General features: G+C 39.8%; 1 protein-coding gene across 2 annotated transcripts in view; it reads left to right on the forward strand.

The window, feature by feature from the left end:
• CACNA1D (calcium voltage-gated channel subunit alpha1 D) overlaps nucleotides 1-22,287 on the forward strand; it is a 228,271-nt gene that overhangs the window by 34,206 nt on the left and 171,778 nt on the right. The window contains exons 1-3 of one of the 2 annotated variants that reach the window (XM_065642848.1): nucleotides 15,557-15,593; nucleotides 17,589-17,907; nucleotides 20,355-20,460. In XM_065642848.1, the coding sequence (XP_065498920.1) occupies nucleotides 15,557-15,593; nucleotides 17,589-17,907; nucleotides 20,355-20,460 (462 nt within the window). Of the gene's footprint in view, nucleotides 1-15,556; nucleotides 15,594-17,588; nucleotides 17,908-20,354; nucleotides 20,461-22,287 lie in introns of those variants that run through there. The other variant, XM_065642847.1, reaches the window with a different exon arrangement.

Genomic DNA, 22,287 nt, shown 5'->3' on the forward strand with positions numbered 1-22,287 from the left:
CAGTTTAGAATAACTTCAAAGATTTTTTTTTATTATTATTATTTTTTTGGGGAGACAAAGAGTAAATAAAGTACAATGCAGTATAGCTGCTCTATAAATAAATCATGCATGACTGAAGTACAAAACTCGCGCACCCACCAATGTCACACAGGATTTTGTAACAGGCTGCAAGCCGAGCAGGAAGGAAAGCTTCCCCAGAAGAACTGGAGAGAAAGCTCTGAAGAAGGACTGCACCTTCTAGATGGAAAGCTCTCCAAGAATGGTAATTCAACATGAGAGAAACCATCTCACAGCAAAGCTCTTATTAGTTTTTCACAAATGTAAAGTTACTTTAACCTAACCAGGCATGCAGATACATGTATTTTCTCATTTGCCGTCAGGTTTATTTATGTTAACACTACTAATTCTTTTGCTTCTTTCCTCTGATGCTTTGTAGCTTTTCTACTTTCTACTAGCTTAGCTGAACAAAATAATGCCTGAGACCTGTGCATCCTGTAGTTCCTTGCACTGTGAGCTTTTATATACGTTTAAATCACCTTGAATAGTTTCTTATGCTGTCTTATATGCTTGGCTTTCTTAATGGGCAATGGTTGTTATACCAAAGTTTCCCAGACTGAGACAAATATTTGATTGCTTAGCCAAAATGTAATGATTACATGTAAAGATGAAAAATTTTATTGCATCTTTCTAGGAGGAGCTCTGGTCAAGAGTTGACTTCCTTGTTTCCCTAGAAATTTTTGAATTCTTTCCATAAAATCTTACAAAATCCAAAATTTGTGCTTTCTGGAAGATAAATACGACTGCTTATAATGGAACATAAGGTTTCTGTTGAGATACTGATGCATTAATAAAATGCAAAGGAAAGTCTGTATGTCTGTCAGATGTATTGCATTTCCTATACTGATCTATCAGAAAAAAAATCTCATTTTCCTGCTTGAATTCATTACATTACTGAATTTATTTATTTTTTGAAACTCAAAACACAAATCAAAGGAATTCATGTTCAGTTTAAAGACGAAATTTCGGAGTCTTTTACAGGACTGCCGCAATTCCACCTTCCCACTAATAGTCTCTCCTGTTTTCAGTAACAGCTTTTAAATGTCTGGAGATATATGAACCATTAATTTGTGCCTTGGAAAGATGTTGAAAAAATTATCTTCACTTAACAGTGACTCTACATGACGGTATATAAAGTGTAGAGCTGTAGATTTTAAAACCATAGGAGATCATTGTGATTGTCTATTTCAATCTAGGTAATTTTATGAATGAATCATTGTATCACATCCAACAGCTCTGACTGAAAGAGAACTGAGCTTTTAGAAAAATGCTCAACTTTGATTTGAAGATTTTCAGTGAGGCAAAGTCCTTTGCAGGTCCACAGTATATATCTTCTTCACAAGGTACATCAGACAATTTTTAGTACGTTGAATGCTACACTGATGTTATCATCCTCTTTTAGTAATCAAAGGGACAGGTCAAATACCATAGAGAAGTCTGAATATAATACATTAATTAAGTTATTTAATCAAAATGTCTCTTAGTCTCAAAAGAAAAAAAGTGGCAAGGTGGTCTGAAAGATTTATTTGCCATTGTCCTATGCCAGCTTGCATGAATTATGTTATCTTCCTTTAATTTTTTGTCACTTAAAAATTCCAGTGCTGACTTTTCTATTATTTTGCCCAGGATCGCAGTCAAGCTGACAGGCCTATAATTACCTTAGTCCTTCCATTTACTCCATTCAAATTTGGCACTATTTAGCTCTTTTTCTATCAAGCTGAATTTTAGTATTGAATTCTCCTTCCAAGCTAGGAAATTGTCCTTGGAAATTTTAAAAATGACAGCTAACACTGTATTGTTCACATCATGAAACCACCAGCATATGTCATTGAGGTATAAAGCTTTTCTAAATAATTAAGCTTTATATCTTAAAAAAAAAATCGTGTAGCAGTGGAAGACATCTTAAAATATTATACTTTTTCTTTTTTTTTTTTTTTAAGAATGAACTTTGCTAGTGTAAGATTTTGAATACTTCTCTTGAAGTGTTTAATTCAGTGGTCTGTGAGCGTAGGATCACTTTGCAGCTCTGAAATTTCTGCTCACAGATGTGCAAGTTGGGATGGCATGTTGTATTACTACTTAGAGATTTGTAATAGTTTATTTAGAAGTACGATGATGACAATTTAAAACAGAGGAGGACCATCTAACTAGTTATTAAGTAGCTCACAAGAGCAAATTAATCTTCCAGAGAACTCAAAACCATCATGGGTTGATTATGGATTCAGTGTGCACGTACTTCAAGAGAGCATTCTGGTTTACCCAAGTACTGCACTACATTTTTGAATACCAAAAAAACAAAAGACAACTGAGGGCTTTTCTGGAATGGCCACATTCATTCTTTTTTTGTTGCAGACACACAAACAAAATCAAATGTTAGTTTTAGTAGTGCTTAAAGTAACTATATCATCATGGATAGTGAGTAAAGTCTTTACGTTACTAAAGCTCTGTAGAAGAAAAAAAAAAAAATAGGAATATTTTTAAATTAATATGCTAATCTCTTAGATTTCTGTGTAGTCTTCCAGAGATTTACTACTTTAATACTTTACGTCCCATACTAAGTAGTATGTGGTGATTAAAATTAAGCTTTAGTGTTTCTCCAGGCTTCAACTTCATTGCCAAAATACCATGATTTGAAGGCTGTTTTTCCATTTAGAAGTATCACGCTATTCAAAACAATGTACTTTCCTGATTATTTGTTGCTTTATCTTTACAAATTTGATTCCATAGATGTCCATTTTATTTCGGTGCTCACTTTAATGGCTTTAAATTATTGTAAGTTTCTTCAATAATATTACATATTTTTCACAATTTTACTATATTATGGAGTTACTTAACTTTTTCCTTCTCCTTTTCCATGAAAGATCACTTAATATTAATATGTGGTATTTTTGCCTCTTTAAATAACAAATTTTGCTGTTGTTTATTTTATTTACAACTAGTTTTAGTAGTGATCCCACTGGAAATCATGGGATCAATGTATATTTTATAGTGTGTAGAATCTATTGTGACAAATCTTATGTAACAGGTTCTTTGATATAAGTAAGACTATTAAAAATATGGACCTGAAGCAATTAGTATAGTGCTTATGCGGGATGCAAGTCCACTGAAACCTCATTCTTTGGTTTCATTGGCATGTGCAGAAACCTTTGTGCTGGTTGACATTGCAAGGGGGAGTTTTGGCCTGATGGAATAGACGTCTTCAATGGCGTTCTGCCTGCTTGCTCCAACAAAACACTTGGCTCCACATTCCGTGTTGCCTGTGACTGCTCTGTAAAGCAATTAGCTAGCTAGCCTTGTTCTTAAAGCTACGCTGACATCAGCAATGATGGTGGTGGCCAAAGACTTTTGGCACGAATCTCTTTAATGTAATGTCATCAAATAGAGCATCCGTAGTAGTTTCAGTACAGCCTGAAACACAGGGCGGTGTGGGCTGTTAGGGAAAGGTCAGTATGTAGGTAAGAAGCACATCCGCAAACGTTTAAATTAAGCAGCATTCAATGACATAAAGCTGAAAAAACCACAAGGTTGTTTGAAGGTGCATTTAGAAAGACAAGTATCTACAGAGAAGAAGACAAGCAAATAGCAAAGGGGTGATTTTATTTAGTGTGAAAAATCTGGGCAGAAGTATTCTGAGTCTGATGAAGAGAATAGTTGGATGAAGTGTATTTTGCAGCCTGTTTTGGCAGTTCTTAGGCTTCAGACGTCACTTCAATAACCTCGTCACAGCAGAAAATGTGTTAATTAATCAAATAAAGTAAACAGTGTTACTGCATACTTGGGTGTAGAGAAGCCAAGAATGCACTAGCTTCTCTTTTTCTGTGGTTAATTTACTTACTTGATACAAAAGATTTAATTAAACTAACTTTAAGTTACAACAAATACTACATTCTTTAATTTTGTCTGATAATATCTTTTGCATCTAAGAGGATCGGTGAGTTCCTTCCTTCATGCTCCTAAATCTAACGCCAGTGATTTGATGCAGGATGGGCCTGCTGACCTTCTATACAAAGAGCTGGTAAGATATAAGGTAGATAACCTAGTGTGAAGGACTTCCAGCTTTGGAGTTATTTTACAGTGCTGAAATAGGGTTCATGACTGATCCTGAAATACCTGTTCTTTCAGATCTGCCATCAAATTTTAATAGAATCGATCTTAAGGTTTCCTTGACATCGTGAATATGGGTGCTGCCGCTCTCCAGTGGTTCTGCCGAAGTGGTGAGCCACTGGTTTCTGTAAAAAAACAAGGATAGAAACTGGGGGGGAAAGTTGGAGACCGTTATCTCAGATTGACTTCACTTCAAAGTAATAGAAAATGAAGTTGCAAAATCCTATATCTGCAAAGGTTGTCCCACTGAGGGTTGCAATGGAATGCTTTTTTGTTTCCTCTTAATGCTATACATGGTTACCAATCTCATATTTTAATGTTGGTAGGCTCACCCTGGCCACTCAGGCTATAATGAGTCATCTCTGCTTTCCTAGCTCTTTCAGATTTGGTTTCTGAAGGCTGGAGTAGCATTCACTTATTTTTGTGTTCATCTTGAGCTCTTTCTGCAAAATCACTGCTAAAGGGTCACTGTTGTTTGAAATTTTCTTTAAAGTGTATTTGTCACAAATAATCTAGCCTCACAGCTTCTCTGTGTTATTGCTCATTCTAGATGGTACAAAGGTTAGTTCTTATTTTATAGCTCTTAAAATCTTATTTTTACAAAATCTTCTTTTTGCAGGATCCTCCTGTGGAAGTTGTGTTCTCTTTTCTGGCATTTCACTTTTCTTTACTGCGTGGATATTGAATAGAAGTCTGCATTTACATTTCTAGGTTTATCTTGTCATTTTGTTAAGTCCTCTCAGGCACAGGTTCTGGTAACAGCTCAGTAGCTAATTCCTTGTTGATCTTCACATCACTTAAATATTTTGAGATCCTTTATTGTTTTTCTTCCCTTTCTGAGCAATCTTCTCACTTTGTCAATTCTGACAGCCTTAAATAGTGCTGTTGTTGGGTTTGGGGGTTTTTTACAGCCTTTCCGTTTCAGTTCATAATTTTCTTAATCCTCTTCAGATTTCATGTTCTTATATATGTCATATACCCTCTATTTTTCCTCAAGAACTCTTCTGACATTCTTAGTCATCCACATCAGCCTTATCCTTCTTTTATGCCTAGAATAGCCAATCTTTTTCACGCTCTCGCAATCCCTTGACCTCCCTCCCTTGCCCCAACTGCTGTTTTATTCATTATTTAGTGCTGGATGTAGCTGGATTGAAAGAAATACCAGATGTCATGGAAGTCAATGATATTGAAATGTCTGCCTATTTAGGGGAAGCATTGATGTTTAGCTTCAGTGGTTCTGAGTCAGCCTTTGCCCCAGGCCGCGGCTGCATTGCTGGCTCACTGGAACAGCAGAGAAGGTGGCGCTTGGTGATGCAACAGGCGCAGACCGAATAGACACAGATTTCGCTTGCCAAAAGGTAAATCTGTGTGTAAGCAGGATGCCTAAGCAGAGGCAAAAAATAAACCTAAATTGCAGCGTTTGTCAGATAATGTGCTGAACTTCTACAAAGCCAGAAGAAGTCCTTTGGTAGAGTATACCAGCTAATGCACTCTGCATGCATGGCATCTGGTTTTACAGTGGGCACCTGTGCATCAGAGGTAACAACAAATCCATTTTCTATATACATACTCCAACTCCAAACCTTCATATTTTAGTATAATTTAAGTAGTGTTTCTGATGAAGGTATAACGTTGAAATATTGTATCTGAAAACAGGATTGGAATTGAAGGATGGAGAAAAAGAATATTTCGCATGGGTTTAGAGTGAAGACTATTTGACAAAAATCCAGCCTACTGAAGAAGCATTCCTGTCCATTTTTATGCAGCATGATTCCCCATGCTTTGCAAGCAATTCAACAGCTTATTATTTTTAAAAATAGGTTCACAACAACCCTTTTTTGAAGCCCCTGTTACATTTGCTCTCTCCATAGCTCCAAAGCTGCACCTCCCAGCCATCTCAGCACCGGCCTCACTGCCATCAATGAGGAGCATTTTAGTGCCTCATTATAATAAGCTACTCCCTAACTAGGTTGAGTCTTCATGTGTGGGCATAGGTGTGTTGTGTGTAGCTCGGTACCTGCCTGCAGGGCATTTCCAGGTGATATCTGTTCAAGAATATGGGCAGCAGGAAAGTCAGCATTAGCCTTCTTGTGTCAGATACTAGAGGTAATAAAAGATCTGCAGTCTTCCTTTTTTTCCTTGTTGTTGTCAAAACTGCCTGAAACATTTGAGCTCTTTTTTCTCCTTTCCATTCTGAAAGAAAACATTGAACTATTATACAATTTATTTTCCAATTAGAACTGCTCTGTAGAGAGATGGTACTGATGGAAAGGAGTACTTTGCAGATGTCTTTACATTCTGGCAATCCAGGACTACATCTAGGGGTTAGTCTAGTATCTGACATGCATTAATTTACCTTGGAGAGTCTTCAAGTATATACCTGACTGCAAGATGCTATGAAACTGTATCGTTAGCCAGGGATTTCCTTGGCAAAGGTCACAATCATTTGTATTTCCACTGAGAACACCATGTACTGAGGGCTAAAAGAGTTCTGAGGTTCCTCTGAGGCATCAAAACTTCAAAACCAGTGGTGGTTGACACAAAGTCTTTGCTAGGATTTTAAAAATAATTGTGTTTGTCTCTTTTGACTTTGTTTAAGCCTTGAATTTTTAATCGAAATTGTGCTGAGATTTATGAGAGACTGTGTAACATGCAAAGTACAGCTGTAACGTGCCCACATTGTGTGACTCTAGAATAGGATTTTGTATGTGTAGGGCACTCAAATGTGTTTTACATTGCTAAGTACCTATATTAGCTATATTAGCTCTCAGGGGACATACTAAAAATCATTTATCTCATCAGGTGTTGTTTTACACACTGTATAGTACACAAAGTAGGTCAAAATGTGCTACAGCTAAACAGAGCCCTTAAACTTAAATCAACTTAATCTAAATTGAACTCCTAAGTGAAATTCACCATTTGGTTTGTTTACAATTTTATAAATTCAGTATGATACAAGAGGAAGCAATCCGTATCTTTAGAGAATTAAAATATACCTATAAATAAGCTCAATCACTGCCCTTTGTACAGAACAGAAGAAAAAAAAGGCCATATACTAAATCGGCTAGAAGCTGAAAATAAATTTTGAGATTGTACTCTATGTTGTTGTTTTGGTATTTTTTTTTAGCTGTGTATTTATGTGGAACAGCAAACACAGATTATGCCTTAGTAATTTTTATGGCTTCGGCATCTGTCCCTTTGCTTTTATTCACATATTTTCATAGCCATAATCTCTGGTTTCTTATTTGATGATGCAAACCTTTCAGATGCAGAAATGGATAAAAATCTTGCTGAGTCTAGTGAGAGTCATTTTCAGGAATAATCCGTTTATTTGACAGGAAATAAAGACCCCAGAAAAAAAAAAAAAAAAGCAGCATGCATATTACATGACTGAAGATATTAGTGGCCCATGTTTTCATAGCTAGGTTTCTGCATGAAGAACTGCTTGGAGAATTGCTCTACAACAGCAAACTGGAAAATCCCCCAGACATAATCCACCTGGGTCTAAGTTTTATTTTGCATGCATAATAGAGCTTTATTGTGTTTGAAATTGCAGAGCATGTTGACAGGTCTGCCAGCTATCTCAAGCAGATATCCATAATGGGAAACACCCCCTTCCTCGGGAAATGGCACCCTACTTTAAGATGCCAGTTCCACGGCCAGTGAAAGGAGCTTCACACATAAGTTCAAAGCTGTAAGTGAACCGCATCAACAAGCCAACTGTGTGAGGCAGGTGACTATAAAATATTGAGATTTGGCTGCACTGGCTGATTTTCAATTAGTTTCAAGGGCATGCAGAAGAAAGCAAAAGTGTGACAGAACTTGTTCTTTCAGAAATATTAATATGATGCAAAACTGGAATATTTCCATTAAACTAAACACATCGTGGCACATCTTCATTTGACGTGCTTGGGCAGTAGTGTCTCTGATGAAAAAAAAAAACAACAATCCCCAAACTCTCTAAGTAACAAACTGTACCCCACAAACACCTTTTGATAATTGCACCTGCTAGCTGAAAAATATCAAGAGAGAGTCCCTAGTGTCCTAAAGGAATTTTGTTATTTGCAGCTACTCTATCACTGACTGAAAGCACTTCTTTTGCCTTGTCTACTACTAGCATGATCCCTCAGCACTTTTCTGCAGGGATTTGTTTCCCTAGTCTATTAAGCTGGTCTTTGTGTTGTCAAGAGCTACACAGTGAAGTCTTATGATATGAAAGGATAGTTACTTTGCTTCCTTATTTATGCTTTTGTCCTTTCAAATGCTTTGAACTCCAGTGAAAGCACAGTTGTCAGAGGCTTGACCTAACATGGCTCTGTGTTTCGTTGAATGTCACCATAAAGCCAGGAAGAAAAATTTTTGGTAGAGTGTCAATCTTGTTATTCTACAGCATTCAGTGAGGTAGGGGAAGGAATTTTTGAGTAATATGCAACTCATGGATGTGTTTAGATACCCATAAAAACAAAGACTGAACATATATATGAGATGTCCATGTTAAAGCCAAAGATGAGATCTATATGTGACAATCTCTGTTCCACCTAGTGAGGCACTTTGAAAATGATTGCCATATCATCTAACGTTGAGATTATACCACACTTTCTAAAATATTTAATAGCTGTAATCCTTTGCTTCTGTGAGTAATGCAGCTCATTGGATCTACTTGTAAGAATGTCAAATTCTGAAGAAAAAAGCCCTTAAAAGCTTGCTCCGGATCTGAAAATCTAGACTTGTGTTTTACTTCAGTAGCATTTTATACTTTTTCCGCATCCTCTAATGCAGTTACTGCAACTCCTCCACTCTATAGGCCTGTGATTTTCTTGTTATTTGTGGTTCCAGTTTCAGTGTGGGGTGTGAACACCAACAAAGAGATGACTACATTTTCTCCAGTAGGTACCCATTAGCACAGATAGGATTTTTTCTTCTTTTTATACAAATATTTACCACCAGTTTCTTGCTGTAAGTGTAGGCTGTCTCGCACACTACGTAGTGCGTATTCCTGTAAAAGGAAGAATGGATCATGTGAAACTGTGTCATGATGCAGACCCAGAACGAAGTAGAACATCTCTTGACCTTGGTGTGCTCAGCTGTGCAGCTGTAGTCTTCCTCAAGAGCTGCTTTTGACAAGGAATATCTCTCAAGGTAATTTTAAAAATCTATTGGGGAAAGATTCTGCAGTGAAATTTGCTAAATCTGTGTTTTCTGTTTCTGGAAAGAGACAAATATTTTTTGAACCCCAGGTAATGCGTTGTGTTTAGTAACTGGAGCAGAGAGAGGTAAACCTGAGAATTGGATTTCACTCTATACTCTGCTGAATGTTAAAAACCATGAACTTTTACTTATTCCCAAATCTCCCTAAGTGTCAGTTTATTAATATTCCATACAGAGCTGAGGAATTTTACTTGCTCTGGCAAAAATACTTCCAGACATCACAGCAGGAAAAGGTTGGTTTAAAAGCGCAAAGCAAGTTTACATTTGAAAGGAGAATTCTGCACTTTCACAGGAGAAATCAAGGGGCTTCATGGGCAGAGAGAGGACTCTTGCCCGAAAGCGTGTTTCCGTCTGGGCTGGGCTCCTCTCGGGACCGGCGCTTGGGCAGCGCCTCGGGCAGCTCCCACGGCCGGAATTCCCACTCGCCACCGCGGACCCGGCCGCCCCGTCTCCCGCTGCCTCCCACGGCACCTGCCGAGGGCTGGTGCTGCCCAGCTGTTGTCTCCTGCAGTCACCGTGGGAGAGCCCACACACAAACGTGTTTGCTTCTGTCTAAAATCTGTGCAGTTTTTAGTAGTCTCCCAGCCTCCGGTGCGGGGTTTTGAAACTCCACCACGAGCCAACATGAGAATATCTTGCAGAAGCTGGAGTGTGGCTTGTATTTATAAAAGTTATTTGTTTGCATGAGACACATGTGCTGATACTGTGAGTCATCCGTCCATTTTACTGTGACATTTTCAAGCACAATTATGTGTAGTGGAATTTTTTTGGTAGCTGGCTATGTTGCCCATCTGTGAAATCATCATTCTACTGAGCACTAAAAATAAAGATGAAACTCTTCAGAGAAAATTTTGAATCTACTTAAATGACAGTTTGAAATGTGTTCCTGCAGTCAACAGTTTAAATATTTTCTATCCTAAATATGCATATTCTAAATTTAAGGTGATGTAGTCCTGCTGTCACCACTTCAGTTCACCTTGCTAGCACGGTGATATAGTTGGAAATAATTTCTGGCTAGGAACCCAGTCTCGTGCCCACCAAAGCCAACTCGCTTGGGCCTCAAATGACTAGGACTGGCATAGGAATGGAAGAGTTCTGGATGATGGATAACATACAGGGTGGAAAATATTCATCAGTAACAGGGGATCACTGGATAAAAATGTGAAAACAATCCATGACTGTAAATCAGAGGGGAACAGGGAATAGATGAAAAAGACGACTACTAGGAAATGAAGATTTGAGATAAAGAACAATAGAATATCAGTAACTTCTAAGTGGCTGTATTTGTAGTCAAATAGTCAAGGCAAATTAGTGAAAAGACATGGTAAACACTGAAAATAGTGAAGAACTATAGCTAGGAGAGGGAACTGCTGGAAGAATATAAACTGTGTTGCTGAGTAATAGCATCCTAATTGAAGCCACAGAAAGCCAAAGACGCTAATTAGTCAGGAAAACACATTTCATTACATTCTTAGTAATTTGTTTTGAAAAAAATCCAACTGGATTTTAAATTTAACAGATTTTCAGTATGTTCAGAGCAGATTACACTGTTTATACTTGCATATAGAGAAAATGAAAAATATCATTTCGGTGACATATACAAGAAAATGTTTAATTCAAAATCATGTTTGCGGTTGTCCGTTACTATCTGGGTACCATTATATAAAGTCCTGCTGAGAGGATGGAAGAAATAAATTAGGACTTTTTTTGAGTAGTTGGTGAGCATTACTGGAGACCATCATCCATTTCTTTAATCCACAGGCAATCTGAGACATACTTGAAGCTGTAGCTCAGCCAAACAAATGAAAAGAGCGTTGTCTGCACACCCTTCGCTGCCTTCCCTCCTCTCCCTCCTTCTCCTTCCCTCCACGTTTCTGTACAAGTTTTCATGAGATTTTTTTCACAAAATGTACAGCTAGATCTCCAGGTAGACTGAAGCAGTGTTACTGACTTCATTTACATTGAGCTTTCAAAAATTCGTGGTTTTGGTGAGCTTCTATGCAAATGATTACATGGTAAGACCTCAGTGTGGTAGGTTTCTGGCATTTGAATGTTTTCGTCAAATACTAATTAGGAGAGAAGAAAATAAAAATTATGCTTAGTATTAGGTTACTCCACTCACGCAAATTAATAAAGAAAACAATTATGTAAAAACATAAAAGACTATTCTTGCATAGGGCAAATAAAATTCAGAGTTATATCCTCTTGGAAGTTTTTTTACCTATTATATCTCGAGTGTGGATAAGGTCAATAACACAGACAATTAAGCCTCCCTCTCATCATCTTCATTCTATAGTGGATTAATGTATTTTAAAATCCATTTATGCATATTTTTATCTATTTTTTAGATCCCAGTTAATGGGTTTTCAGAAGTAAGCGCTTTTCATAGTTTTCCATATAAACTCCATTCATAATAACAAAGTGCTATTTTAAGTTCTTTAGAGAGTCAACATTACTTGTACTGACATCAGAAAGATGATATTCACTGATCTGACATAAACAATATGCTAACATATTTAAACTTCATCATGGTCTTTTTTAGATAAAAATTCAAACATCATCTTCAAACTCAAACTGTAGCTCTACCATACTTCAGACAAGAACAATGAAAATAGAAGTCTTTAGGCAAAAAGAAAAAAAGGGTGCACCTGAAAATATGTGCAAAGTGAAAACGAAATACATAACATGGATGAGAATGAATCCTTGTTTGCAACATAGCCATCTTTCATTAAAATATTCCTCCCATGTATAAGGATAGTAATAATTTAGTATATATTAGCATACTAATAACTTCAGCCGGACTATTAGAATTAATAATGGATTAACCCGCATGGGTGAGAATCCCTGCCTTGTTAAGGACTAGGCTAGTTCTGTTGCTTCCCATTTTTTATAAAATTACGTATTTGTTACGTAAGTTCCTCCCACATGCATTGCAATTGGATTTACTCTTTCTTCTGGCACTGAACCGCTGCACGGTTTGCCGCGTGCCACTCCACAAGTCCAGAGTGGCTGAAGTTTTGGTTAAGTAGGTTTATCCTTCTGCACAACGCTCCTAAATTCTTAATGGGCTTCCGCTCCTATGATGTCCATAAGAGGCTGCTTCTTTGGCCGGCTCTTTCCTTTGCAGAGAATAAATCCCTGACAAGCAATAAATGTTATTGAGGGAGTAATGATAGTAATTTAGTTGCAAATCTGCAATAAATATATGATAATACCAAATGTATTTGTTCCCTGCTCTACCATTCTTTAACACATAAAAGAAGCACACTGAGTGCATGAAGTACACAGAGCCTATGACAGATGAGGACATGCTTATTTCTTCTTTCTCTGAACAATGGTCGTTTCCGTTCAAAATGGGAACCTGCTATGGTAGCTGGTACGCATTCTAAAACATCCACATAATGCTGGCTGTTTCATCCAGGGATGAGTAACTAATATCAAAGTGACATAAAAGTGAAGCAATCTTAGTGAAATAATTAGACACATGTTTCTAGAAGAAGATGGGGAAACAGCTGTTTAGAGAAGTGTTGATGGCTTCAGTAATGAGCACTTCCGTGACTAAACAGTATCAATGTTCTTGAATACTTTATCAAAACTTTCTTTCTTGTATTTCTTTTTTAAATAAAATTTTGATTTTGCAAATATAGTAGATAATTTGTTCTAGCGATAAAGGGACAGTTAGCTTTTGAAATATGAAAAACTATATGCTTACAGTTTTGGACCAACTGAAAAAAATTTTCCCTGTTTCATGGTTTTATTGGGAAGCTTATGAAGTTTGGTTTTGAGGAGTATTTGGTAGCTTCCAGTACATATTGCTATGATCTGTTATAAGGACAGGGGGTTGGAAAATAGGCATTGGTAATGCCAGAATCCAGAAATTCCATTAAAACATTTGCAAGGGAGGCAGCCCTTTGCTATAGGATGCTCTTTGCTGATGTTAGATCCAGGCCTTATTAGTTATGAATTTCTCAATAGCGTCTCAGTGTTTAACTTTGTAAGTCTCATTTAAAAAATTATTTCGATACCTGGGTCTAGGTTTGTAAAGGTCCTAAGTGCCAAGCAGGTTAGGCACTCACTCCTGCTAAGCACGTTAGGTGCCTCCTTCCAGTACCTACTGTGGTTGTTAGGCAACTAGTCTTGATTTAGACATTTTTGAAAGTGCACCAAAGATTTTTGACATCTAAATACCTGACTGTCGAGAAAAGAAGTCCTAGTGACTTTCATGGACATTGAAGACAAGTACCTAAGTAAATAGTAGACTGTTTTAATCTGGAAAAACATGTGCTGTAATGACAAAAACCTGTCAAGTGGGCGTGGTACCTTCCTAATTAAACCAAACCAACGGTCCGACTCACGACTGCAACAGCTGAATCCATCAGGTCCGAAGATTATAAAAAAGGAAGTGTTGAAGCTGGGGGAAGGTCAAGAGTAGCACTGGAGCTTGCTTTCTTCAGAAAACTTCTCTCTCTATTGCCTCTGCTGATGATGTTTGGTGGTTTGGGTTTGTTTTTTTTTTTTTTTTTATCCTTTGAATTACAAAGGTAACACTAGAAGGGATAGGAGCTTCTTATAAAACTGGTGGAGACTGGGCATTCTTCATCAGGTCCTTGAAGAGTATTAGCAGTATTAAGGTTTTATTGCTCTTGTTCTAATTACTGTGTGTATTTGTTATTTATTATTAATTAGACGGACATAGTTGTGGATGAAGGATGGCTAGAAGAGTGGATAGGGACACGAATAAGGAAATGGTAGAGGAAAAAGATGGTAGATGTAGTTTCACTGAGATGTTTTCTTAACAAAATACCACCTTTCAAACCTCTCGTGTTTGATCATGGCTCGTTCAAAACACGTCCTGAAATACTCTTCAAAAATACCAGAAAACTTTAATTGCAGCGAAAACAAACTTTAATTTTAAAGTATCAAATCTGTTTTGTATTTGTATGTCTATAATCCTTACTTTATTTCACTAGCTGCTTTCGGTAGGGGTTGAAGCATCCCCTTGCAGTAGCTGAAGGCAGCTGCCCCGAGTTTTCTCCTTTGCACTGTGCTTCATGGCCGCTCTCAGTCCTGTGTGCTGGTACGCTGGACTGCTGTGATAGTTTCAAGACCAATGAACCAAAACCAGAACTAAAGTTTTAGGGATCTGCGGTGGAAAGAAACGCCAAAAAAAGAGAAACTTTTTCAAAGCCATATTTATTCAAATTGTTTATTTGGATAAACTTTGAAATCTCAGGGTTGGCTTGCAGTCAGAAGGACGCCATTTCAACAGGTTAATGAGGTAAGGGGAGAGCTCAAAGTTGGACTGAGTTTCTGGGTTTTCCCTGGAGGTGAAGGCGGAGGAGGAGCGGGTCCCCCGCGGGGCAGGGGCGGACGGGGAAGGTCGTCCCGGGCCGGTACGGCTTGAGTTGTCAATAGCGAGGGTCGCCGGAGTGCGTGGAGGGGGAGAGGTTCGAGTCGCTCAGGTCTGGGTGGTGTCCCGGGCGTTGCACCGGCACCTGCCGTGGGGGGCAGCGAGTCGGACGGGCCGGGGCTGCGGGCGGGCGGGCTACGCGGGGCGCTGCGCGGCCCCGGGCGGCCGGACGGATGGCGGCGGCGGGGGCAGCCCGTGGGAGCGGCTGCGCGGCGGCGAAGGGGTTAAAGCGGCGGCGGCAGCAGCTCTATTTGCGGCTGCCGGAGCTCCAGGCGATTAGAGAGCGGCTCCGCGCCCCCGCCCGGCGCGGCTGCGGGAGCGCGGCAGCAGCAGGTGGCGGTGGCAGCAGCGAGGGAGTTAACCCCGTGGCAGCGGCAAGCAGGAGGAGGGGGACCGAGGAGCAGGCGGCGGCGGCAGCAGGAGGGGGACTGAGGAGGAGCAGGCAGCAGGAGGGGGATTGAGGAGCAGGCAGCAGCAGCAGGAGGGGGACTGAGGAGCAGGCGGCAGCAGCAGCAGCCGGGTTGCTAGGGATGGAGAGATCCCGTGTCACCCGGATGTGAGTGTCATGTTGGCCCAAACTCTGAGGGATTTGGCAGCGGTGAAGCATCAGCAGGAGGAGGAGCAGCAGCAGCCCCTCGCACGTCGCTAGTCACTACCATGGGGGTCGGGTAGCGGGAAGCGCAGGGGGCAGCGCACACCTGGCTTGGGGTGGGGGGCGTCTCTGCCCTTTTTTTTTTTTTTTTTTTTTCCTCTCACACACTGGAGAAAGTGAGAAAAATGCACCAGCAGCAGCAGCCAGAGCGGCACCCAGAAGGTAAGAGCCGGAGCGCCCACCAAGGGCAGCGGCGTGCCCGGGATTGAGAGGAGGGGAGGATTTATGAGGGATTTGGGAGTCGGGGATTGAGGGGATTAGGGAAGGGGTTGAGGATGGGGTAGTTTTGGGATGGGGGAAGGATGAGCGGTTGGGTTCGAGGAGGGAATGGGAAGGGCAGAGCATGAGGTGAAGCCGAGACAAGGTGCTGCCCTCGGCATGTGACCAACATGGGAGCGGGTTTATGCCTGTCTGTCTCTTGCCCCGAGGCCATTAATACCAGCTGGCTGCGCTGGGGAAGGACACGGCTTGGTCTGGCTTTCCCTCTTATTGGTGTGATTGTGGATAAACCTGCCTGGAGATGCGGCTCGCCGGTGGCTTCGCCGCGCCGGGGCGGGAGGGCAGCGGGGGGCTAGGGCAGGGGCTGCGATGTGCTCGGCCCCCTGCCCTGCCGGGGCGCCTCAGCGTTAATCCCCGCCGCGGCCGCTTCCACATCCCCCAGTGCTGTTTTGAAATGATTCCTGCCTCCTGAATTAGCAGTAAGTTTATGGTGCTCCCCCGGGGAACGCAGGCACCCGGGCTTTGTCTCCCTTTCCAACTATCGATTTTAAAAGACGATGGGTAGATAGGTAGATAGATAGGTGGGTAGTTTATTTGCGCCCAGCCACGTTTCACAGCATCCCAAAGGGCAGGCGGAAGGCGGGGGAGATGGCTGTGCCGTTGCTTTTTTATCTGGGGGGAAAAAAAAAAGGGGGGGGGGCAGGGATGCTTTGGAAAAATATTGGAGATAAAATTCCCACCTTTGCCCCCGGTGTCAGCCTGCCCCCGCGGCAGCCGGCTGTGGGTGCAGCGCCCGCTGCCCAGCGCCGCTGCCGGGTCCCCGCGGCGGCTCGGCCGTGCCCCCCCGCCGCCATCCCGGGGAGCCATCTTGGGGCTCCCGCCGCCCCCCGCCCCCCGCGCGGGCAGGGGCGCGAGCGGGGCGGGCGGCGGGAAGCGGCCGGGCTCGCGCGCACCCACGCGCGGTCGCGGCTCTCGCGTCTTTCTCGTCCCCCCGCGTCTGGAAGAGCAGCGGGTGCTGCTTGCGGTTCTCCGCCGCCTGACAGGCAGCGATCGCTGGGGAGCCGTTTTCCTCTCCTGCCTGGGCAGATCCGTTTCGCAGTCATCCCGCCTGGCAGCCCGAATTCTCGGCACGTATATTGTGCCTTTCCTCTTTTTTTTTTTTTTTTTTTAATCCCCCCCGCCGCACCCAGGCATCTTCAAGTTTGGAATCTCACTCAGGAGTCTCTCCTTCCTACAGGTGCATGTAGGAGTAGACTCTGTTGCTCTAGTCAAAGAGCTCGCGAGGAGAGATCCTCGCGGGGAGGTGGTGTTCTGCCGCCTTTGCTGTCAGCTGGATAGAGAGGACTTTGTGTGGAAGGTGAAGTTTATTTTTTAAATCCTTGTGAAGAGGCAAATCCAACCCCCATCCCTTTACAGTCATTTCACGGTTGTAATTTCTAGTGTGAAAAATACCAGTGCTTCGTGAACATGTTTATCAGTAAACAATTCTTTGAAAATGTGGAATAGGACAAGCTGTAACTTGCTTACAGGACTTCCCCCCCCCCCCCGTTGGTTATTCTTAACTGAACAATGCGTAAGAATGTTAAACAACTACAAAATGCTACAGCAGAATTGATCTTGAGGAGCAGCTATGTTTTATTGGATAAACATGGTGACAGGAAAGCTGCCATCCAGTTAGGAAAAAATGCAGTTAAGTGGAAGATTCAAAATGTGAAGTGTTTGTGTCTTGATGCATGCACTAAACTTGAAGTTATCGTACTGGTTCCAGAGCATTTTTTCCTGCTGTTCAGTCACGTATACGTGCATACACTTCTGCTCCGTAGTATACGGAGTGGAAGCATCCCACTGCCAAGAGGTTTTAAAATATTTGTCAGAAATAATGTGACACATTTTAACATAAAGCATTATAACCAAATACTCTTTTCTTTTGTCCCATAGAGGCAAACTATGCAAGTAGCACCAGAATTCCTCTCCCTGGTGACGGACCAGCTACTCAGTCAAACAGTTCAGCACCATCCAAGCAAACTGTTCTATCTTGGCAAGCTGCAATTGATGCTGCTAGACAAGCAAAGGCTGCCCAAAACATGAGTACCACCACAGCCCAGCCTGTAGGATCTCTGTCCCAAAGAAAACGCCAGCAATATGCCAAGAGCAAAAAACAGGGTAATACATCTAATAGTCGGCCACCTCGTGCCCTTTTCTGTTTATCCCTCAACAACCCAATACGAAGAGCCTGCATTAGTCTAGTAGAATGGAAGTATCCTTTGATACAGTTTCCTTTTTTACCACCAGTTCCTTGCGTTTTCTGAATGTATCAAGGGGATTGTTTTACAGCAACTCTTGGAGCATCACACCATCAGTTCACCTGCACCTCTGGGTAACTGTCATCAATGTTGGTGGTAGTTAGTTTTGCTTAAATTACTGTTAAAGATGGCTTCTTAATTTGTGTCATAATGACATAGAATATCATTTTACTGAAGTAACTCAAAGTCAGAAGAGCTCACAGCTGTTCCTCTTTTCTTAGGGTAGTTGAGGGGAGCACATTCAGAATTTTTTGAACTTATGAGTTTACATTACATTCCAGCAAATCTCTGTAGTGCATTTGTTGCCCTTCCAAATAAGGTTGACTGGATAGGAGTGCATCAAGCAGGGTTAATTGGGAGATGACCTAAGATGTCAAATCTGTGTCTTCCATATTGCAATTTGGAGCGTTGCCATTAGGGAAAATGAGTCAGATGTAGAAATCTTTTTTAAAAAAATATTTTTCAAGTACTAAAGAAGGGAAGATTTTTAGTTAAGACAAGGACTGTAAATACATACAAGTGTCTGAAATATATTAATATTTGGAATATTTACAACATATACCACCAAACATATTTGGAAGCATGTACATGTGTAGATAGGCGGTCAGATATACTGGCCTGGATTCATGGTGGCTTGTACGCTGGGCAGGATTGCTTTATCTTTAGTTCAGTGATCGTGAATTATAAGTATGTGGGTTTCTTTGGCAGAACTGATAGCATGTTGATTTGGTATATTATTTAATTCTCAAGAAAAGGCTTGAAATAGAAAATAGTGTTGAGGTACGAGGAGAAAAATGTTTGCCTGTTAGCCATGGCAACATCCCTGTAACGGGAAACAGCTGTTCAAGAGAGTAGACTACTGAAGTAAAACTCATTTTGTTACTTTAAACAGAACAGCCAACCTGGCAATAGGAACTGTTACTCATTGATAGAGCTCGTTTTTTTTAATTATTTGAACATAATTCAGTTGCAAATTAGAGATAGTGAAACAGATTTTTCTTTAATCTGGTAGAAGTCCAACTAATTTAAGTAAATTGGCCTCTCTTTAGCTAAGGTCAGTTAAATGAAATTACTGTGGATCTAGAATGGAATAACTCAGGGCAGAACTTGTCCCAGTAGCACTACATCTTAAAACAGAGTTGTCAGTTTCTTGCTGGTATTGTTATTCATTTCAGTCTGGAGAATGTGTGTTGTAACTTTATTTTGTACACAACATAGCAGCTGTTAATGTTGATCCACTTTGTGAATGTAAACTCAGCCCCTGAGGTGACAAACTTTTTGTAAGCCAACCAATAAAATTTAACAGGTCTTAAGGGGCATATGGGCTTTGTACAAGCTTTTTTTTTTTTTCAGGAAAAATATTAGAAACTGATAAAAATATGCTTTTGAGTATATTCAGTAGTCTTCCTTTAGTCTTTTATGGAACTCTTATGGACATCTATCAGGAAGTTTTGCATTGACTTGAGGAAAGGGTGTCAAAAATCATAGCTGAAGTCCAAAATACTCCCTTTCCAAACTTCCGTGAATAGGTTTGTCCGAGTACCTCCATGTCTATAGTTACAAGAAAATAATGAAATGCTTTGGGGAAATGAAAATGTTAAAAATGTTTAAATGTTAAAATGAAGGATGAATATTATAGGCATGAATTTTAAGAAATATTTTTCTTTTTGGAAAACAAAAGGTATCTCCAGGTTTCAACTGCTGTTGTCCGGATATGGTATAAAAGTGTAACTGCAATTCATACAGTTGGTGTGAAAGCCTCTCGGTGTGCATGGCTGCTCAGCCAGTAATGATATTCTGTTCCCCATCTGCTCACCTAAACTTTCATCTGTCCTGGTCAAAGCAAAACTGTTTGGGAGTTCGGCTGCCAGGGATAAGAAGAGGGGCTCAGAATTTTCTTGCATTCATTGTGCAGCTTTCTAGCTCTCATACAGGAGAACAGTTGCGATTTGCTGGGAATCTTTCTCATATCCTGGTATGAACTAGATCCCAAATGATTTTCCTCCTTTGAACAAACAAATTGCTGTTAATATTAATGAGACTTATGTGGGCATATGAGGACAGAACAGCTCGATAAGTATTCCTTACCTATCATGATGACCCACGTATTGATTTAAGAGTGTATAATTATATTCATCTCTGGAATTTAAAGTGCTCTGTGGCAGCAAGAGTAATAATTTTCTCTTTTTTCAAAACGAAGAGGATGTTGAAAGATCATTGTGATGGAAAATAATACGGTATAGCAGTACAACTAAAGGTGATGAAGTGTTCGTCACAGTTATCAGTCAAAAGATTGCCTTAAAAGTAAGACTTGTTACAATCGTTGATGCTGAAAGGAGAATTGGACTTAAAAGTTTATAGATACTCATAATTCATGAATTCCTTAACGAGATTTTTCCAGACCATTTGACATATTTATACTACTGTCTATATTTGCCAATTGCGTGGCCTTAGCTGTTTACATCCCATTCCCAGAAGATGATTCTAATTCAACTAATCATAATTTGGTAAGTACTCTTCAGTCTTTATTTTATATTTGCTTGCTATACTTTTAACTTGTCAGTCATGATGAACTGCTAGTATTTGAGCCTGTATTCTGTATAGATAATTTTAGTAAAAACCCCAAATTTGGTATATAGTGATACTTCAAAATAAAATGTGTATATGGAATTGCTTTGGGTTTTTTTCAGTTTTAATGTGTTCCCTTAGGTCATGTGTTAAAAATAAGATTTTTCAGCAGTGAAATTCTTTGGAGGGGAATGTACATTAATATTATGCTGCATCTATATGTATATTTGTGTGGTATAAAAACTTTAATTTGGATTTCTATTGCTTATATTAAGTATATTTACTAGTTGTTGTTGTGTTTCTGACGCTTCAGTCCTTCTGAAGTTTTACTGCCTTTCCAGTATACTTGTCTGTTCACAATTTTTGATGGTGTTATTTAGTTGTTTATTTTACTAGATATTTTAGTTTTTAATGAGAGCATGGTGGGAAATTCTACATTAATACATTTTAAAGTGATAGGAACATCAATGTGAATTTTAAAAGCACACACTGCTGGTATAAGTGATCTTTCAAACAAGGGGTGGTACTGCATGAAATAGTGTGTAAAGATGTATTTCTTCGATCGAAAATAGTATACGAGCACTGTGCTTGAAAATATATCCTGAAAATTAATTTTATTTCAAATTTTTATTAAAACCTATAAAGGCTATCACACCGAAGGGTAATATTGAATCACATTTCATAATTTTGTTGTTTATATTAAACACCATATCGAAATAGTGGAGTGCAGTGGTCCTGTGCACTCAATCTGCATGTGACTTTTTTGAGGGGGAAGTGGGGTGTCTGTTCACAAACTAAAGACCTGGATACCAGTAAGTAGGTTATTTTGAATTAATTTACCTGGAAAATTTAAGTTGATATGAGATATTCTATTTATGAACATGTTTGTGTAATTTGTGGTGTGCAAGCTTGTTTATTTTCCTAAAATTATTCTGTGCATATGACCCATTTTATGTATTTTTGTTTGTTTGTTTCTAAAGTTCATCAAGATTAAGCAAATGTGGACAGTAAAAAATGCTGGCGAAAGACAGAATAATTCAGGGCAATGTAAGGAACAATTTATGCAGTTGTGTATCTAGCCAATGATCAGTCTTTATCTCCCCCTCCATCCCTTTTTTTTTTCTTCCCCTGAGAAATTCAGGGCACAAATCTCAATAGCTGTCAATCCACCAAGATATCCACTAATAACTAATTTCATAAAGCATTTCTAATTTCATAAAGCAGTTACTTGTGTCAGAGGCTAATAATTTTGAAATAAATGTTTTTAGCATTAGTTTCGTTAGGCTAATATCTGTTATTTCTGACCTAATTCTACAATGCACTAATATTTAGAAAGAAATGGGCGCTTTTCATCCCTGATGTTTTTTCCTTTTTTCATCTAATGTGGCCAGGTTAGTCTGAACAAAAATAAATTGTGTGTGTGTTTGTTTGGCTGGGTTTTTCTTGTTTGTTTGTGGTTTGTTTGTTTGTTTTTTTGGTAAAAGGTCCTTGTCCATTTTAAGTTGACAGAGCATCGAAGACTCCCAATTATATGTATATAAAGTTTACTTGGCCATTTAAATTCTCTCATATTCCTGTTTAAATTTGAATCCTGTTTATACTGATGTTAAGTAGTTCCACTAAGCTTGCTCAAAGAACAGTATTTATCCTAACAAGGTACTTCTAGGTACTGGGGCAGCTTTAAGCCCAATAAGAGAACACACAGACACATCCTGTGTACCTGATCTAATAAAATAAGTAGTTCTGGAATGAGCAACATTGGCTTT

Source organism: Caloenas nicobarica, chromosome 11 (assembly GCF_036013445.1).
Source record: "Caloenas nicobarica isolate bCalNic1 chromosome 11, bCalNic1.hap1, whole genome shotgun sequence".
In the NCBI taxonomy this organism is placed as follows: Eukaryota; Metazoa; Chordata; class Aves; order Columbiformes; family Columbidae; genus Caloenas; species Caloenas nicobarica.